Source organism: Globicephala melas, chromosome 18 (assembly GCF_963455315.2).
Source record: "Globicephala melas chromosome 18, mGloMel1.2, whole genome shotgun sequence".
Lineage (NCBI taxonomy): Eukaryota > Metazoa > Chordata > Mammalia > Artiodactyla > Delphinidae > Globicephala > Globicephala melas.
The window spans coordinates 64,550,920-64,571,865 of NC_083331.1; the positions used below are offsets into that span (position 1 = coordinate 64,550,920).

Below are 20,946 nucleotides of genomic sequence, written 5' to 3' on the forward strand. Positions count from 1 at the left end.
AGAACTGTTTGTGTCCCCTTTCCACAACTTAAGTCAAAGAGTATTAGTATTTGGAAATTAGAGATACTAAGACCTGTTTGTATCCATGTGATTGTCATGCTTGCTTTGCCTGAAGAGTACCTTCCATTAACACCCGAAGGGAGGTGAGCACCCCAGTCAGAGACGCCCACGCTGCTGCTCTAGCCAGTTGCTGGTCTCACTGCCCCACACCCGTGAGAGCCTGTGCGGCGGTAGGACAAGGCCTTGCCTTCGTGGGGCTTCTGTTCTTATGGGGACAGATGTGATGAAAGAGAGAGGGAGTGGGGCTGATATCCTGACTCTCTGGGGAGCTGGTGCCTCTCGGGCCTGAGGGACATGAAGGTGCGGGCCATCCAGGCACCTGGGGGAGGGGGGGTCCTAAGGAAGGAGCTGAGCTGGCAGGTTGGAGGAATGGCAGGAAGGCCAGGGTGTCTGAGGAGAGGGTGCAGGGAGCCGTGGAGGGCGCTGGTCTCTGAGCAGTGGGCGGCGGGCCAGGAAGTGGGATGGAAGCCACTGGACGGTCCAGAGCAGGGGAGTGATGTGGTCTGACGTGAGATTTAAAAGATTCCTCTGGGGCTTCCCTGGTGGCGCAGTGGTGGAGAGTCCGCCTGCCGATGCAGGGGACACGGGTTCGTGCCCCAGTCCGGGAAGATCCCACATGCCGCGGAGCGGCTGGGCCCGTGAGCCATGGCCGCTGGGCCTGCGCGTCCGGAGCCTGTGCTACGCAACGGGAGAGGCCGCAGCGGTGAGAGGCCCGCGTACAGAAAAAAAAAAAAAAAAAAAAGATTCCTCTGATGTTCGCTGGAGGGGCGACAGCAAAACTGTTAGAAGTCTCAGTACAGTTGAGAAGACAGAGGTGTGGGCTCAGGCTAGTGTGTCAGTTTCAGGAGCTGCCATAACAAAGTACTGCAAACTGGGCAGCGTAAAGCAACAGAAATGTATCTTCTCACTGCTCTGGAGGCTGCAAGTCCCAAATCAAGGTGCTGGCAGGGCCGTGCGCTCCCTGAAGGCTCTAGGGGAGAATCCTCCCTTCCAGCCTCTGGGCTTCACCGGCCTTCCTTGGGGTTCCTTGGCTTACAGCTGCAGGACTGTAGTCTCTGCCTCTGATGTCACGTGGCCATTGTCCCCATGTCTGTCTGAGTCTCTGCTCTTCTCAGAAGGACATCAGTCATATTGGATTTAGGGCCACCCTACTCAATATGACCTCATCTTAACTTGATTACATCTGCAAAGACCCTATTTCCAAATAAGGTCCTTTACAGGTGTCATGTTTATAGCTTGAACGTATCTTTATTTTGGAGGGGGGGCGCCATTCAACCCGCAGCTCCTAGCATGGTTAGGGGTGGACTGGAGATTAGTGAGAATTTTTTGGACTTGGTGGTGGTTTGATGCTTCACTCCTCGGCTTGTTTGCCTCTGTGCCTGAGCACCTCCATCCTTAACCACCGTCTGTTCCAACAGGCCCTTGGTAAACTTCCTGACTCATCAAATGAATTTCTGCTCCAAGTAAGATATTAAATTAAAATGCAGAACCTCTACCTCTGTAGTAGCAGTTCCATGGTCAGCTCTCCTCTACTCCTCCAGGAATGGGGGGCTCATCTCTCAAACTTGAGAGCAGTGGATTTCACGCGCAGAGGGGGTGATACTAGTGTATAAAACCCCAGCACTGGCACTATTATGAGCACGAATCAGTGGGCAGAATAACCTATTCAGCCAGTCCCTGGATGTTTTAGGGACCCCTTATTGCTTCTTTTGAGGACACTACCCTCAATTTTACTACTATCAGAACAACCATTTGTCCACTGGTGAGCACCCCTGGGTGAGTTGGGGTCCATCCTTACTGTTTGTCTGGTCCCTCTCTCACAGCAGAGAGGGGATGACTGCTCTCTCGTCCCCTCAGAATTATCAGTGATTGGCTGCCCAGTAAAATTGCTGTCTTTGTACTATTAGTTGTTTCCTTGTGCATCTTACAGATACTAAGTGGAAAGTGATAATTTCATCAAATAAGGTGTATGAATTTTACCTCCCAAGTGGAACAAGAAACAGTGTATCGTGAATAATTTTCTGATTCTGCAGTGTCAGGTGGTACCCAGAGGCTTCACTGGGCTTCTCCTAGTGGACCACCTCAGGGGATAGAACGAGAGGGGTACCAGCTGGGGTCGTGGGCCACCTTCTTTACCTGACCTGTCTTAACCAGACATACCCTACTTTAATTAGTTTTTCATCCTGGGGTTTTGCCCAATATTTTGTTTGCTACTGAGTGAATCAGCTGAGTCTTGTTTCATGGGGTCAGAAAATAGTGAAAACATCTGCACGTTATTTTATATAACTTTGTAAGGGAGGGAAACTGCAATGATGTGTCACACGTGTTCAAAGAAAACGATGAGATCGGCTGTAGCGTAAGCAGCTGCCTGATGTGGGGAAGCCTGGTTGACTGCTTGTGATGGGTGTGATCAATTCTGGCTTAGGTTTTGGTTTGCTGGCACGGGCTGCCAAGGCATTAGAGCCACCCCGGTCTCATGGCCTCCTTGTTTATGAGCTGTTTCATCAGCTGGAATATTGAATTTTCAGTTGGGAACTTCCTGTGTTTGTGGGGCAGTTGTGAAGACCATGTAGACGCAGCTCGTGGGTTCTCCGTCCAGGGCTGGTTCCCACATCGCTCGTCTCAGCAGGGCCCGTGATACTATGACAGTGGTCAGCGAAGATCTGATGAGTGACCCTTACCTATGCAGATGCGCTCATGCCCACCTCTGGGTCAGTCTTAAGTTTCTTTCCTGGAATATCCTTCCCAATTGACTGTTTTTTTAAATCCTGCTTGTCACGTGAGGCTTCTTTCAATTTCCGTGTTGTCTAAACAGACTGTGTTGATAATATCACCAGCCTCTGTGCTTTTTGATTCCGAAGTGCCCGCGGTAGTTACGTCAATGGCCTCCGTTTTTAACACACGAGCACACGTCTCTTTCACCTCCCCCAGTACCTAACACAGGGTTTGGCAGAGATCTGGATGCTCAGTTCTGCTTCGAGTTGGAGTAGGTTCGTCAACCAGAATTCCAAACCTAAGGATCATTTTCTTTGGAAAATCATAATTTAAGACCAGTTAACTTTTCTTGATTAGTATTTAGAATAGATTAGTATTATCGAATGCAAATGTATTCCTCTCAAATTCTTTCTTTTAGGGCAAGATAGTGCAAAAGGGGACTTACACTACATTTCCGAAATCTGGGGTAGATTTTGAAGATATCCTTTTAAAGAAGGTGAACGAGCAGGCTGAACTGTCTCCAGTTCCAGGAACTCCCACTCTGAGGAATCAGACCTCTGAGTCCTCAGTTTGGTCTCAACAGTCTTCCAGACCCTCGCTGCAAGGTGCCGCTCCAGAGGACCAAGATGTGAGTTTCTCATCCTGCAAACGCCCTGGTCTGTCCACTCTTGGTGGACCTATGGACCTTCAGTCTGCTCTGCTCATGACATCTTTGTTTGTCTCAAAGTAGATCCTAAGTTTCCAAGGCCTTATTCCACGGAATTGGTAGAATTAAATTGCTCCCTGAATGGGGTTCTCCCTTGGGTGTAGGATGGAGAATCTTATGGAGATCAGTAGTGGGTGTGCTGCTATGAATTTCTGGGTGTATGTGGCTCACACTGATAGGAGAACTCTTCAGTTTACCATAGTTACATCCTCCTTGCTCTGCTGGCTCCTGGCTTCCTTTATGCATCTAGAGGCGTAATGTTAAGACCTCCTTACATGGAGTCCTGCTGTGGCCCAGATTAAATCAGCTCCTTTCTGTGTGTTAACTGGCACTGTAGGTGACTCATGGTATTATTTTGCCCCCTTGTCAGGTGGTCTGTGATGGGCCAGAGGTAGCCTGTGCAAAGGACCTGACACACAACAGACAGTTTGGAATTAGTTCCCATCTTCCTTTCTGACCATTCAAGACCAAACCGCATCTTATCCACCTTCAATCCCAGTGGCCAGCACAGAGCCCAGGACATCCTTGGCTCCTGTGACTCTATAATGCATTCTAAGTCCTCCAGACAGAAAGGCACTAGATCTCCCTTAAAAACATACACAGGTGTTCCTCGATATCCAAACCCTCACTATTCAAACCCAGGATCCTGGATGATTCTGATAAGTATTTAGATTAGTCCCGCACATTCCAAACTCAGGAATCCCTCTCTGAAATTCAGGAACCAGGTGGATTCTGATCATATGCTGCTCCCCTGCTATCCAAACTCACATGTCTCCAGCTCACCGTGTGAACTCAGTTTACTGTATTTGGCTAGTATCTTGAGCCCCAAGTATGTTTTATGTTTCCATCTTTGAGTGACACAAATAATCTAGAGGGATACACTAGCGCCATGTCATTTAGTGTGTTGTTTTGGAACAAGCTTCTGCATTTATATTTGAATCAGGTATGTTGTGTGTGTGCTGAGGGCCGTGATCGGTTTAAAGCAAAGCCACCCAACAGTGAATAACTTTGTGCAAATGATGTTTCCTTGTTTCTAATAGATTCCTAGGAATAGGATGGCTGGGTCCAAGGGTGAATGCATGCCTGGTTTTGCTAGATAGTTCCGCATCCTTCTCTGTAGGAGATGGACCATCTTGCACTCCTACCAGCGTATGAGATGTGTCTGTTTTTCCACAGCTTTGCAATGGAGCGAATTGTTGAACTTCTAGAATTCGGGGGTTCATTATTTAAAATTTTGTCTCTCACTGTCATTTTTGCCTCGCAGACTGAGCATATACAGGTTACACTACCACTGGAGAGCTATTCGGAGGGAAGAGTTCACTTTAAGACCTACATGAATTACTTCACAGCCGGTGCTCACTGGCTTACCATCACTTTCCTTCTTCTGGTAAACATCGCAGCTCAGGTAAGTAAGGACATTTATTGTGGTTTGTGCCCTCAACTTGATATATATGTACTATTTATACTGTATTTATTTTATTATTATTTTTAATATGTGTATTAAGAGATTTATTTCAAAGAATTGACTCATGAGACTGTGGGATCTAGCTGCGTGAATATGAAATCAGTAAGGCAGGCCTGTGGGCTGATTCAGGCCGCTGACCCTGCAGTCTTGAGGGAGAATTTCTTCCTTTTCCAAGAATCCTCAGGTTTTCCTGTTAAGGCCGTTGACTGCCTGGATGAGGCCCACCACATTGTTGAGGGTGATCTCCTTTACTTAAGTTGACTGACTGTAGATGTGAACCACATCTACAAAATACCTTCACAGCAACATCTAGCCGAGTGTTTGGTTGAATCACTGGAGACTGGCCTGGCCAAGCTGACACAGAAAACTGACCGTCACAGTACCTGTCAAGCGTTTTTCCTTCAAAAAATCCTGACATTTACACTATTACTACTGCATTTTGCAGTCCACTTGGATTTGCATTGAAATGCGTTATCTGTGCGGAGCAAAGTAAGTGAGGCTTTCTGGTATTACATAGGCATGATAGAGAGCTTTTAGGAAAGAAAGGATGTCTTTTAGAGATTTTAAAATGTCACATGCCCTTCCCTGACCTGTGGTTCTCTGGGGTGTGGGGCTTGCCCTGACCTGAGCTGGAAGGACCGCCTCCGTTCTCTGGAGCCTTTCCATCGCCCATTCTAGTGAGTGGGATTTTGAGGGGGTCAGTCATGTCAGTGTTTGAGTGATTGTTGTTCCTGCTCCAGGTTGCCTACGTCCTTCAGGATTGGTGGCTTTCATACTGGTGAGTGATTCCTGGTCTGACCCAAAGTGTTGTAAAATCAAGAAGAAGCCGCAGTTTCCCACAGAGTCGGGGGAGAGGTGGGGCTTGTTCAGCCCCCTCTTCTGATCCTCACGTAGTTTCCCTGCTGTCATGATTCAAACTCAGTCTTTATAAGGTAGATGGACACAGGGCCTTGTGAGCTGGGAACCATTTTCCAGCATAAAACGCATCTTCCAAATTGAGGGGTTTTTTTGGTTATTTATCTAAATTCTATCCGTAGCACAATATTTTTTTTCTTCCCTGTTCCACAGGGCGAGTGGACAGAGTACACTGTATGCCATGGTGTATGGAAAAGGAAACCTGATTGAGGTGCCTGATCCTAACTGGTACTTTACAGTTTGTTCAGGTGAAATCGAGTAATCTGGTCTATTATACAAGAGTCTGAGGTGCTTACAATGAGCCTGTGTGAGCAACTAGGGCTTCCAGGAGTAATTTAGTAATGTCTTAGCGGGTTAAGAGTCTGAGTTGCATTTACTCTGTGAATTAGTTAGAATGATTATTTTAAAAATCTACTAGAACAAAGAGGTTAAGTGAAGACTCTTAATTTGCTCTGTACTGGATTTTGGAAGTTAAACCAGGATTGCACATTCAGAAAATCAGCCACTATGGAAGTGTGTGGCTATTGTCTATTCTAGTAAGTTGCTTTAGCTAAATCTTATTTCATTAGATGGATGGGCAAGAGGATTAGAAACAGATCCCCACCGTGTGGTTCAGATTGTTCCAATTCTGTCTGAATAAAACCTGGCTTTTATTGAACTTGGATGAATCCTTTGGCAGCAAGGGCCCCCAAACAAAAGCATTATTTCCTCACAGGTAGGCAAAGCCCCTTTTCACCATACCGCTCATCTCTTGGGCTTCACTAATTACTTAAGAGGGAAGCTAAGCAGGGAGAAATCCAGTGTCTGGGAACTAGGATTGCTTCTCTTTTCTTACCTTGAAATTACAATGTTATCGTGTCCGCAACTGTGTGATTAATTTACCATCTGGCTTGCTAGACTAATATTAACACGGCTCTCTGCTTTCAAAAGAGTGCTTAGAATATATGTAGTGTTACATACTTTTTAGAGGAAATACTCATCTAAAATATTAAATATTCCCATGGGAAACCCTCATACAAACTTTCTGCAGAGAACCCACTCATTGAAATTCGGTGTTTATTGTGTTGATCTCTTGCTAAGAAACCTAAATCCATTAGTTGTTTACCTTCTGAATTGGTGGACTATGGGAACTTGAAGAAGAAAGGGAATCTGTTATACATTCACATAGGATGATGGGCTAAGGCAAATGCATGTTGATGGAATTCAGGAATTTGAGCAGCTTTCAGAGTTGAAATAAGCGATGTGTCAGCTGGAGGGGAGAAAAAAAGTACTTGATGGAATATTTATTATAGAAGTTATGTCCACTGTCTTTAGCATTGTCAGTTCAAGAGATGTAGGGCTATTTTAATTTTTTTTTTTTTTTTTTTTTTTTTTTTTTTTGCGGTATGCAGGCCTCTCACTGTTGTGGCCTCTCCCCTTGCGGAGCACAGGCTCCAGACACAGGCTCAGCGACCATGGCTCACGGGCGCAGCCGCTCCGCAGCATGTGGGATCTTCCCGGACTGGGGCACGAACCTGTGTCCCCTGCATTGGCAGGCAGACTCTCAACCACTGCGCCACCAAGGAAGCCCTATTTTAATTTTTATATGCATAGCAGGTACTGATTTATGTTGTTAATAAAATATAAGTTTAAGTGATTATGTTCATTTCCAAATGCTTCACATTTCTATAAAACACTTAGAGATTAGTTGCTCATTTAATTATGTCATGTTAAAATATAATTTGTATTTTCTTGCAATTCAGTTATTTAAGAGATTTTCTGCTTGCAACTTAATGTGATGTTTTCATACTCTTTAAAGCTACTTGGGCATGGAATTAACTACTTTATGTGGAATTAAATTTCGATGTAAATTTACCATTTACAAGGAAACGGTAAATCATTTCTCCTGTTCCCTGTTAATTCATGATGGTACCAAAGCATTCCTCAATTTTAGATTATGGGACATGTTTTAATTAATAAGATTTGAAATACGGAAAAAGGAAGATCAACTACTTTTTATGTGAATTTTTGCTCCGGACGCGCAGGCCCAGCGGCCATGGCTCACGGGCCTAGCCTCTCCACGGCATGTGGGATCTTCCCGGACCGGGGCACAAACCCATGTCCCCTGCATCGGCAGGTGGACTCTCAACCACTGCACCACCAGGGAAGCCCATCAACTACTTTTTATAATTTTCTTTCTTCTGAGTTTTTATTAGAACTTGTAATTGAATTAGGAAAGCATAGAATGAAATTGTGGTTTATACATGATTTTTTTTTCCCATGTGGTTTCTGTTTAATGAGAGGAACATAGTGATTTTTATATTCTTCCTTAAATGTATCTTGTGAATGTATTAAACTGTTAAAAATAATCCATTATATATATAAATTTATTCTATATTCTATTTATGAATTTATATATAAATTATATTTATAGAATAAAATACATAATATCTTTATAAACTGCCTGCCATGCTTTAGCATCATGGAAGGAAAGGCAGAGATCTTGTGCTGAATGATGTTTCTTTATTTCAGTTCTAACTGTAGGTACTGTCCTTTTTGGCATCACAAGATCTCTGTTGATATTCTGCGTTCTTGTTAATTCTTCACAAATTTGGCACAACAAAATGTTGGAGTCCATTTTGAGAGCTCCGGTATTGTTCTTTGATAGAAATCCAATAGGTAAGTCGGACGCCAAGTTTCTCAGCATATGTCTTGTTAATGCATTTAGTGCCTGATTACATTTGATATTTGAAATTGGAGGAGATTCTTGGGAGAAAATCACTGTGCACGTTGATCCATCTTGTACAAAAAGCTTTACTGATATTTTTTTCCTACCAGAGAAAATCTGAATTTAAGATCATATAAGCTTTTATTCCAATTTATGTGTATGTGGAAAGATAAATGAACGTTCACTTTGCAGAATGATTTAGGAATCTATTTTTTGTGTGGTGTATGAAACACCCTACACTCGATACAGATGTGTTTCAAAGTTGTTGAAGAGTTGCTAAAACATTGGCTGTGTCACATAGTGTTAAGCTAGATTGTCCCCTCGGAAGGAACTTCTTACAAAGAATCTCTACACGAGACAGGCTGTGTGTTTCTTTCTTTCATTTCCCATCCATTTCTGGGGTCACAGTGCTCTGACATGTGCCTATACTTTGAGGTTTACCTAAAATGGTAATGAGAGTGGTTCAAGATGGCAGAGTAGAAGGTCGTGTGCTTACTACCTCTTGTGAGAGCACCGTAATCACAACTAACTGCTGAACAGTCATTGACAGGAAGACACTGGAACTCACCAAAAAAGATACCCCACATCCAAAGACAAAACAGAAGCCACAGTGAGATGGTAGGAGGGGCGCAATCACAGTAAAATCAAATCCCATTACCGCTGGGTGAGCAACTCACAAACTGGAGAACAGCTATAACACAGAAGTCCACCCACTGGAGTGAAGGTTCTAAGCCCTACGTCAGGCTTCCCAACCTGGGGGTCCAGCAATGGGAGCAGGAATCCCCAGAGAATCAGACTTTGAAAGCTAGCGGGATTTGACTGCAGGACTTTGATGGGATGGGGGAAACAGAGACTCCACACTTGGAGGGCACACACAAAGTAGTGTGCACAACAGGACCCAGGGGAAGGAGCAGTGACCCCGTAGGAGACTGAACCAGACCTACCTGCTAGTGTTGGAGGGTCTCCTGCAGAGGCAGGGGGTGGCTATGGCTCACTGCGGGGACAAGGGCACTGGCAGCAGAAGTTCTGGGAAGTACTCATTGGTGAGAGCCCTCCCGGAGTCTGCCATTAGCCCCACCAAAAAGCCTGTAGTCTTCAGCGCTGGGTCGTCTCAGGCCAAACAACCAGCAGGGAGGGAACTCAGCCCCGCCAATCAGCAGACAAGCAGATTAAAGTTTTACTGAGCTCTGCCCACCAGAGCAACAGCCAGCTCTACCCACCACCAGTCCCTCCCATCAGGAAACTTGCACAAGCCTCTTAGATAGCCTCATCCACCAGAGGGCAGACAGCAGAAGCAAGAGCAGCCTGTGGAACGAAAACCACAATCACAGAAATGTAGACAAAATGAAAAGGCAGAGGACTATATCCGAGATGAAGGAACAAGATAAAACCCCAGAGAAACAGCTAAATGAAGTGGAGATAGGCAACCTTCCAGAAAAAGAATTCAGAATAATGGTAGTGAAGATGATCCAGGATCTCGGAAAAAGAATGGAGGCAACGATTGAGAAGATGCAAGAAATATTTAACAAAGACCTAGAAGAATTAAAGAGCAAACAAACAGAGATGAACAATACAATAACAGATGAAAAACACACTAGAAGGAATCAATAGTAGAATAACTGATGCAGAAGAACGGATAAGTGACCTGGAAGACAGAATGGTGGGAATCACTGCTGCGGAACAGAATAAAGAAAAGAGAAATGAAGACGGCCTAAGAGACCTCTGGGACAACATTAAACACACCAACATTTGCATTATAGGGGGCCCAGAGGAAGAAGAGAGGGGGAAAGGGCCTGAGAAAATGTTCAAAGAGATTATAGTCAAAAACTTCCCTAGGGCTTCCCTGGTGGCGCAGTGGTTGAGAATCTGCCTGCCGATGCAGGGGATACGGGTTTGTGCCCCGGTCTGGGAAGATCCCACATGCTGCGGAGCAGCTGGGCCCGTGAGCCATGGCCACTGAGCCTGCACATCCGGAGCCTGTGCTCCGCAATGGGAGAGGCCACAACAGTGAGAGGCCCGCGTACCGCAAAAAGAAAAAAAAAAAGAAAACTTCCCTAGCATGGGAAAGGAAATAGCCACCCAAGTCCAGGAAGCGCAGAGAGTCCCAAGCAGGATAAACCCAAGCAGAAACATGCCGAGACACATAGTAATCAAACGGACAAAAATTAAAGACAAAGAAAAATTATTAAAAGCAGCAAGGGAAAAATGACAAATAACATACAAGGGAACTCCCGTAAGGTTAACAGCTGATTTCTCAACAGAAACTCTGCAAGCCAAGAGGGAGTGGCACGATATATTTAAAGTGATGAAAGGGAAGAACTTCAACCAAGAATACTCTACCCAGCAAGGATCTCATTCAGATTCGACAGAGAAATCAGAAGTGTTACAAACAAGCAAAAGCTAAGAGAAGTCAGCACCACCAAACCAGCTCTACAACAAATGCTAAGTGGGAAACACAAGAGAAGAAAAGGATCTACAAAAACAAACCGCCCAAAATTAAGAAAATGGTAATAGAAACATACATATTGGCAATTACTTTAAATGTGAATGGGTTAAATGCTCCAACCAAAAGACACAGGCTCATAAAATGGATACAAAAACAAGACTGTAGACAGTATATATTCTGTCTATAAGAGACCCACTTCAGACCTAGGGACACATACAGACTGAAAGTGAGGGGATGGAAAAAGATATTCCATGCAAGTGGAAATCACAAGAAAGCTGGAGTAGCAATACTCATATCAGATAGAATAGACTTTAAAATAAAAAATGTTACAAGAGACAAGGAAGGACCCTATATAATGATCAAGGGATCAATCCAAGAAGGTATAACAATTATAAATATATATGCACCCAACATAGGAGCACCTCAATACATAAGGCAAATGCTAACAGCTATAAAAGAGGAAATCGACAGTAACACAATAATAGTGGGGACTTTAACACCTCACTTACACCAATGGACAGATCATCAAGACAGAAAATTAATAAGGAAACACAGGCTTTAAATGACACAATAGACCAGATAGATTTAATTGATATTTATGGGATATTCCATCCGAAAACAGCAGATTACACTTTCTCAAGTGCACATGGAACATTCTCCAGGATAGATCACATCTTGGGTCACAAATCAAGCCTCAGTAAATTTAAGAAAATCGAAATCGTATCGAGCATCTTTTCTGACCACAGTGCTATGAAATTAGAAATAAATTACAGGAAGAAGACCATAATGAATATGAACAAATGGAGGCTTAACAATATGCTACTAAATAACCAAGAAATCACTAAAGAAATTCAAGAGGAATTCAAAAAATACCTAGAGACAAATTACAATGAAAACATGATGATCCAAAACCTATGGGATGCAGCAAAAGCAGTTTGAAGAGGGAAGTTTATAGCAATACAATTCTACTGCAAGAAACATGAAAAATCTCAAACAACCTAACCTTACACCTAAAGGAACTAGAGAAAGAAGAACAAACAAAACCCAAAGTTAATAGAAGGAAAGAAATCATAAAGATCAGAGCAGAAGTAAATGAAATAGAAACAAAGAAAACAGTAACAAAGATCAATGAAGCTAAAAGCTGGTTCTTTGAGAAGATAAACAAAATTGATAAATGTTTAGCCAGACTCATCAAGAAAAAGAGGGAGAGGACTCAAATCAATAAAATTAGAAATGAAAAAGGAGAAGTTACAATGGACACCACAGAAATACAAAGCATCATAAGAGACTACTACAGGCAACTCTGTGCCAATAAAATGGGCAACCTGGATGAAATGGACAAATTCTTGGAAAGGTATAACCTTCCAAGACTGAACCAGGAAGAAATAGAAAATATGAACAGACCAATCACAAGTAATGAAATTGAAACTGTGATTAAAAATCTTCCAACAAACAAAAGTCCAGGACCAGGGGGCTTCCCAGGTGAATTCTATCAAACATTTAGAGAAGAGCTAACACCCATCCTTCTCAAACTCTTCCAAAAAAGTTGCAGAGGAAGGAACACTCCCAAACTCATTCTACAAGGCCACCATCACCCTGATACCAAAACCAAAGATACTATAAAAAAAGAAAATTACAGACCAATATCACTGATGAATATAGATGCAAAAATCCTCAACAAAATACTAGCAAACAGAATCCAACAACACATTAAAAGGATCATACACTGTGTCAAGTGGGATTTATCCCAGGGATGCGAAGATTCTTCAATATATGCAAATCAATCAATGTAATACACCATATTAACAAATTGAAGTATAAAAACCATATGATCATCTCAGTAGATGCAGAAAAAGCTTTTGACAAAATCCAACACCCATTTATGATAAAAACTCTCCAGAAAGTGGGCATAGAGGGAACCTACCTCAACATAATAAAGGCCATATATGACAAACCTACAGCCAGCAATCATACTAATGGGGAAAAGCTGAAAGCATTTTCTCTAAGATCAGGAACAAGACAAGGATGTCCACTCTTGCCACTATTATTCAACATAGTTTTGGAAATCCTAGCAACGGCAATCAGAGAAGAAAAAGAAATAAAAGGAATACAAATTGGAAAGAAGAAGTAAAACTGTCACTGTTTGCAGATGTCATGATACTATACATAGAAAGTCCTAAAGATGCCACCAGAAAACTACTAGAGCTAAGCAATGAATTTGGTAAAGTTGCAGGATACAAAATTAATGCATAGAGATTTCTTGCATTCCTATACACCAACAACAAAAGATCAGAAAGAGAAATTAAAGAAACAATCCGATTCACCATTGCAATGAAAAGAATAAAATACCTAGGAATAAACCTACCTAAGGAGGTAAAAGACCTGTACTCAGAAAACTATAAGACACTGATTAAAGAAATCAAAGATGACACAAACAGATGGAGAGATATACCATGTTCTTGGATTGGAAGAATCAATATTGTGAAAATGACTGTACTACCAAAAGCAATCTACAGATTCAGTGCAATCCCTATCAAATTACCAATGGCATTTTTTTAAAATAAATGTATTTTATTTATTTATTTATTTATTTGGCTGCATTGGGTCTTCATTTCTATGCGAGGGCTTTCTCTAGTTGCGGCGAGTGGGGGCCACTCTTCATCGCGGTGCACGGGCCTCTCACTGTTGCGGCCTCTCCTGTTGCGGAGCACAGGCTCCAGATGCACAGGCTCAGTAGTTGTGGCGCATGGGCTTAGCTGCTCCGTGGCATGTGGGATCTTCCCAGACCAGGGCTCGAACCCGTGTCCCCTGCATTGGCAGGCAGATTCTCAACCACTGCACCACCAGGGAAGCCCACCAAGGGCATTTTTTACAGAACTAGAACAAAACATCTTAAAGTTTATATGGAGACAAAAAAGACCCCACATAGCCAAAGCAATCTTGAGGGGAAAAAATGGAGCTGGAGGAATCAGACTCCCTGACTTCAGACTATACTACAAAGCTACAGTAATCAAGACAATATGGTACTGGTACAAAAACAGAAATATAGATCAATGGAACAGGATAGAAAGCCCAGAGATAAACCCATGCACCTATGGTCAACTAATCTATGACAAAGGAGGCAAGGATGGACAATGGAGAAAATACAGTCTCTTCAGTAAGTGGTGCTGGGAAAATTGGACAGCTACATGTTAAAGAATTAAATTAGAACACACCCTAACACCATACACAAAAATATACTCAGAATGGATTAGAGACCTAAATGTGAGACCAGACACTATAAAATTCTTACAGGAAAACATAGGAAGAACACTCTTTGACATAAATCACAGCAAGATTTTTTTTGACCCACCTCCTAGAATAATGGAAATAAAAGAAAAATAAACAAATGGAAGCTAATGAAACTGAAAAGCTTTTGCACAGCACAAAAAGCTATAAACAAGACTAAAAAACAACCCTCAGGATGGGAGAAAATATTTGCAAACGAACCAATGGACAAAGGATTAATCTCCAAAATATATAAACGGCTCATGCAGCTCAATATCAAAACAACAAACAACCCAATCAAAAAATGGGATGAAGACCTAAGTAGACATTTCTGCAAAGAAGACATACAGATGGCCAAGAGGCACATGAAAAGCTGCTCAACATCACTAATTATTAGAGAAATGCAAATCAAAAGTACAATGAGGTATCACCTCACACTAGTTAGAATGGGCATCATCAGAAAATCTACAAACAACAAATGCTGGAGAGGGTGTGGTGAAAAGGGAACCCTCTTGCACTGTTGGTAAGAATGTAAATTGATACAGCCACTATGGAGAACAGTATTGAGGTTCCTTAAAAAACTAAAAATAGAATTACCATATGACCCAGCAATCCCACTACTGGGTATATACCCAGAGAAAACCGTAATTCACAAAGACACATGCACCCCAATGTTCATTGCAGCACTCTTTACAATATCCAGGTCATGGAAGCAACCTAAGTGTCCATCGACAGACGAATGGATAAAGAAGATGTGGTACATATATACAGTGGAATACTACTCAGTCATAAAAAGGAATGAAATTGGGTCATTTGTGTGGATGGACCTAGAGGCTGTTATACAGTGTGAAGCAAATCAGAAAGAGACAAACAAATATATATTAAAGCATATATGAGGAATCTAGAAAAATGATACAGATGAACTGGTTTGCAAGGCAGAAATAGAGACACAGATGTAGAGAACGAACGTATGGACACCAAGGGGGTAAAGCGGGGGGCGGGGAGAGGGTGGGATGAATTGGGAGGTTGGGATTGACACTAATATGTATAAAGTAGATAACTAATAAGAACCTGTTGTATAGCACAGAGAACTCTACTTCTCTGTATGGTAGAAACTAATACAACCTTGTAAAACAACTATACCCCAATTAAAAATAAAACCTTCAGTGACCGTTTACCATACACCAAGCACTGTGCAGAGAGCGGCCTGAGAACTGATTGAGCAGCATCTTGGTCTGGGAGAAGCTCTGCATCCGCAGAAGGAGAGAAGCCATGGTGTGACGCGCCTGCCATCCTAGGAGAAAAGGGTAAATAGAACGTCTTCGGGAAGTTCACGGAATGATGCTAGATTTGGAAGCTGCCTGGAGATGATAGGGTTTGGACTCCACTTTCAGAGAAGAACAAGATACCGTTGTGGAGGAAGCTGCCAACCGGAGCTTAGAATCAGGGCCTTTAAGTACGGGGTAGCCTAAGGAATAGGATGATGTTAAATTCATTAAATTCGTACGTTCTGACGTTAAAAAAATAAATAAAATGGTAATAAAAAATGAATTAAGATATAAGATTGGTAAAATGTAAATATCCTCTTCAATAAAATTAGCTCTATAGTTGTACCGTGGACTTTTGGTGACACGTAAGAGGCTTTGTGGCATGTAGCAGGTGGGTCTTCGGTAGTAAGTTTCTTGATCTGAGTGTCCCTCTAGGTTTCCCACTGGTTGCTTCCTCCACCCTGAGGCCTTCCACCTGTCTTGCTTCGGAAGGTAGCCTCCTGACCTGGGTTCCTGTGAAGAGTTCGTTCAGCAGCATACATGCCCACTCTGTTCAGTTGTTTAGACTCGTGATAAGGCCCAGAGTGGCTTTGTTTTTGCAGGTGATGATTGATAGCAACTGTCAAGGCAGGGATGTGGGCTGGAAGGAAGATGGGAGTGGCCTTGGCCTGGCCATCAACTAGCTGCGTGACCGAGGCCAAAGCAGATAGATACTCTTGGACACGCACATCTCAAGGCAGGATGTTGTCTGCCTTGGTTTAAAAGTATGGACTCTGGGGCTTCCCTGGTGGCGCAGTGGTTGAGAGTCCGCCTGCCGATGCAGGGGACACGGGTTCATGCCCTGGTCCGGGAGGATCCCACATGCCGCGGAGCGGCTGGGCCCATGAGCCATGGCCGTGGAGCCTGTGTGTCTGGAGCCTGTGCGTCCGGACCCTGTGCTCTGCAACGGGAGAGGCCACAACAGTGAGAGGCCCATGTACCGTAAAACTATGGACTCTGGAGCCAACTGCCTGAGTTCAGTCCTTGTTCTGGTTACTAATAGTGATAGCTGGTTATAGTTATGTTAATACTTACGTGCTAGTTACTTAAATTCTCTGTTTCTCGGTTTTCTTATCTGTAAAACGGGGATACTACTCACACCTACCTTATCTATATCTTAATATTGTAGACATTAAGCAGGTTCATATAGTCACAGTGCTGAGAACGTGGTCAGTGCCTAATGAGTCTTCGTGACACTGACTACGTGGTGTCTGGGAACTTCCTCTCCTGCGAAATGGGAATAACTGCTGCCCCTCCTGTTTCACAAGACTGTCGTGAGGATTACATGAGACTGTTGAGGGCAGCATCTTGTGTGGATTTATTCAGCACATGTTGTTTAGTCCAGGCCCCGTGTGGAGCACAGGATGGTGAACTGCAGAGGCCCACACAGATCTCGTCTTACGAAGCCGTGGAGAGAAAGCAATTGGAGGAGTACATGCTATAACAGCTGTGAAGTCCCTCCACTTTGTCAGTTAATGTGAAAACTACAGCCATAAAGGTGGGAGCATTAAGTGGGACTGGATGTCTGTTATCACAGCCTCTGAGTGCTGGTGACCAGTTAACCAGGCTCTTCATGTTCAAGACCTGTAGGCTTCTCCAGACGCTGAGTTGTTATTCAAGGATTTGGGACCAAGTTTAAATCTTCAAGGTCACTAATCTTAGAGCAGCCGGCACATCAGTGTTGTCTTGCCTCCCCCTCCTGTATCTATTAGTGGGACTTCATTCCTTCAAGGAAATACAAGCCAAAATAAGTACTGCAAACACAGGCCTAGTTAGCCCAGAAGGTTTAGGGGTCATGAATTATTTACTCTTTAGTCAATAGATTAAATCTATTTAATCTACTCTTTAGTGGTAGATTAAATTGAACGCTTCCCTGTAGCTTATTTTCAAAAGTGGAATTTGGACTAGGTTATTTATGGTCGGCTTTGGTTCTGGTATGGGATGTCATGAAGAGAAAACCACATATGTTGGCTCTGTGGAAGCTGTGGTTCACGGAACCAGACTATCCAAGCTTCCAAGTTCTGTTGTCTGTCAGTCAAGGAAGAGAAACTGTCAAACACCTAATACGTTTCCCTGGGATTTAGTTTTATATTCAGGATGAATCTTGGCACTTATTTGGGTTAAATATTTGATACCTGATAGTTTTACCTTATAAACTCCAGGCCCTTAAGAAGTAAAGAGGAGTAATTGATCCATTGTAACATATCAGTAGACATTTAAAAACTATTATTGGACAGGGTGTTGGGATGTAGGTGGAGATGTTGCTTAGTTGCCTAAAGGCCTCTTGCTGCTGAGTACCAGAACTTGGTGGTGTTTCCACTGACGATTTCCTAAATCCTGTTGCTCTATTTCACGACATTCTTTAGGCTGCCACCATACTGATGGCCTGTTCTAACAGCAAAGACTAAGAAAATGCGGAGCGCCCTGACTTCCGCAGCTCCCTCTCCTGTTCTCAGGCTCGTCCGAGCTGAATGAGTTTGTGTAAGGTGATGCAGGAAGTCCAGGCTGGCCCGCCTGCCTTAGTGGCTCCCTCATGCACGCAGGGGTCCTTTTCAGCCTGGTGACCGTCTCCGTGTTCCACTGAACACCCTCTCCATTGGACCCATTTTGCCCCATCCCCTTGCACAGTACCTGGAAGGTTCAGGTATATTTTCTTTGCCCCTTTGGAGGGACTCCACTCTTTTTCTCCATTGGCTGATTGGACGTAGATCCCATTTCTCACCAGGACAATGGATCTTTTATTGTCCTCCCTGCCCCACCACATTCCACTGGACTCAGAGCCTGGCCTTGACCCAGGACTCCTGGATGCTGAATCTCTGCAACGGCTGATTCTAATCAAAAGAATTAGGTTCTAGAACCATTAGTGAAGCTAGCTGTGGGCCCATATAAACAAGTTCACGTTATCAAAGCGTTCACGAAACATCTGTTCTGACTTACCCTCAAGGTCAGGTGTGGCCTAGTATGGGGTCTTTTTTTGCTGGTGCCTAACGCCACTTTGTGGTAAAGAATGGGACTCAAAAAGACACACACTACATCATGGCGAACCTCAAAAACATTACACTGAGTGAAAAAGTCAGACCGAGAGACCACATTATCGCACGATTCCATTTGGATGTTATGTCCTGAAAAAGCAAATTTATAGAGAAAGAAAGTAGATTAGTGGTTGCCTGAGGCTGGGAGTGGGAATAGGGAGTCCTGTAAATGGCACAAGGGGTCTCACTGTGGGCATAAAAATGTCTTAAAACTGATTTTTGGTGACAGTTGCATCACTTAGTAAAGTTACAAAGATTCATTGAATTGTACACCTGAAATGGGCGAATTTTATGAGATGTAAAATATACCTCAATAAAAATATACTTCGGTATTTTATATGTAAATATACCTTTTTTTTGTTGTTAAAAAAAAAAAAATAAGGCCCAGATTAGACGTGGTAACTTCCAAGTTTTAAATTACAGTTTGGTTATAAGTAAGTAGAGGAGTCCTGGGTATGGGTCAGGTATCAGAATTCTAGAGGTGACTGACTCCCACTTAGATTGTAGACTCAGTTCTTAAAATATGATCATCCTGAATTTGTATTTTGACAAGAAGTTCAAATGTCATCTTTCATGATATTCTGTCTTATGGACAAGATAGAAAACTGTGAACCAGAGCAGTTAGGAGGACCCTGATTGGTTCTTGGATACCATGGACTTCAAGGGGGGGTACCTCCCTCCTCCTCTCTTCCCCCCCTTTTCCTCCCTCCCTCCTCCCTTTTACCTCCTTCTTCCTCCTGACCCTCTTTCCCTGTCTTTCTCTTGCTCTCCCCTCCCTGCTTTACCTTTTTACACAATATGTATGCAGTTATCGTAGAAAGTCCAAAAAAATTAAAATTGTACGTAATACATTATAGACTTGTTTCAGACTTGTTCGGGTTGTTTTCTACTTCTGACTTGACAAATATGCCACATTCAACCTTTTGATGAACTTATTAACTCTTGGGGATATGTTCCTAGAAATGGAATTTTGGGGTCAGAAGGGATGCACTCTTAGAGTTGTTTATGCATATCGCTCAGTTGTTTCCCCAAATCTACCTGTGCAGAGCGATGTGGATTTTCATTTTACATGTGTCCAAAATGTGATCTGGCCTCCAGAATGTACTGTTATTGTTGGCTTCATGATTCACTATATCCTATGCAGGATAGGGGAGGTGGTGAAACCAATTTACCCCAGTACCTGGGGTACTGATTTTAATACTGGGCACAAGGCATTAACTGAGACTGTCCATCTGAGTCTGGTCAAGGGGCAGCGGCCAAGATAGGACACCGAGCCTTATGAGGGATCAGTGAGGCACCAGGGAGTAGTTGCTGGAGAGGATATGATTCACTTCAGTCGAGTATTTGAAAGGCTGTCATATCAAGAGAAATTAGGTTCCCTTTGTGTGGTTATAAGGGCAGAAGAAGCGGCAGAGGTTGGATGTTCTAGGAAGGCAAGATTCGGTTTGATGTGAGAAATCCCTGTCTAACAGAACAGACTGAAAATGGATTGGGTTCCCGGTGTTCATGTGAATCCCCCTTCCCTCTACCTCCCTGGAGATACTCCAGCAGGGAGCACATGTCATTTGGATGAAGAGTCATGGCATGTGTGTGAAGGGGATTCATCGTAAGGATTTCATTTGGAGACTTTTGAGAAAACTTTAACACTATGAGGCCATGAACTTAAAATCACAGCTCTGTTTCCAAAAGTCTGTCCCTAAGCCCGATGAAATACTCTGCAAATACCATTCATTCTCTTAATGTTTCTTAGCGCAAGGAAGTAGCTACTGAACTTTCTGATTTCACATTTTCTACACTCAGCTCATTGGTGAACAAGACTTTAGTTTTTGACCTGCTTTGACGTTCAGTTCCATTTTTGTAGTCATTGTATGTGGGGAGATAGTTTTTCTCATTGTTTTTGTTTTCCTTGTATTTTACACTATTTGCCAACCCTGGGTCTCTCAGACCTTAAGACTTGCACATCTGGTGAAGGGTAAAGGGGTAGTTTTCACTTACTGTTCATCCCTGAGTAGCCTTTTCATCTTAAAAAATTCCTGTACTGCTTTCAACACCTTCTAAGAAAAATCATACTTGCAGTGTTTCTGAATCCTGCTATGTTAAAAAGTTGCATTTTTCTGTCAAAGAAATCACAAGCATTTAAACTATGTCTTTTGTGACGTGTGTTTTCCTTATTTCTATATTGCTACTTTGGGAAGTTAAAAAATGACTGGGAGGCCGCAAAATCCATGAGAATATGTGGAAAAATTGTCCATCTGATTTTAATATTTTTAAAGCAGAATTGATTAAATCATAGCCCAAGCTCTTGCCCCTCGAAGTGTGATCTGGG

The 20,946-nt window shown here is 43.0% G+C and overlaps 1 protein-coding gene across 1 annotated transcript in view; it reads left to right on the forward strand.

Moving 5' to 3' along the window:
• Nucleotides 1-20,946, forward strand: part of LOC115853301 (ATP-binding cassette sub-family C member 4-like) — a 166,779-nt gene that overhangs the window by 66,013 nt on the left and 79,820 nt on the right. Inside the window, 6 exon segments of the mRNA XM_060287854.1 lie at nucleotides 3,194-3,403; nucleotides 4,746-4,886; nucleotides 5,687-5,724; nucleotides 6,015-6,072; nucleotides 7,253-7,457; nucleotides 8,373-8,519. Of these exon segments, the coding sequence (XP_060143837.1) occupies nucleotides 3,194-3,403; nucleotides 4,746-4,886; nucleotides 5,687-5,724; nucleotides 6,015-6,072; nucleotides 7,253-7,457; nucleotides 8,373-8,519 (799 nt within the window).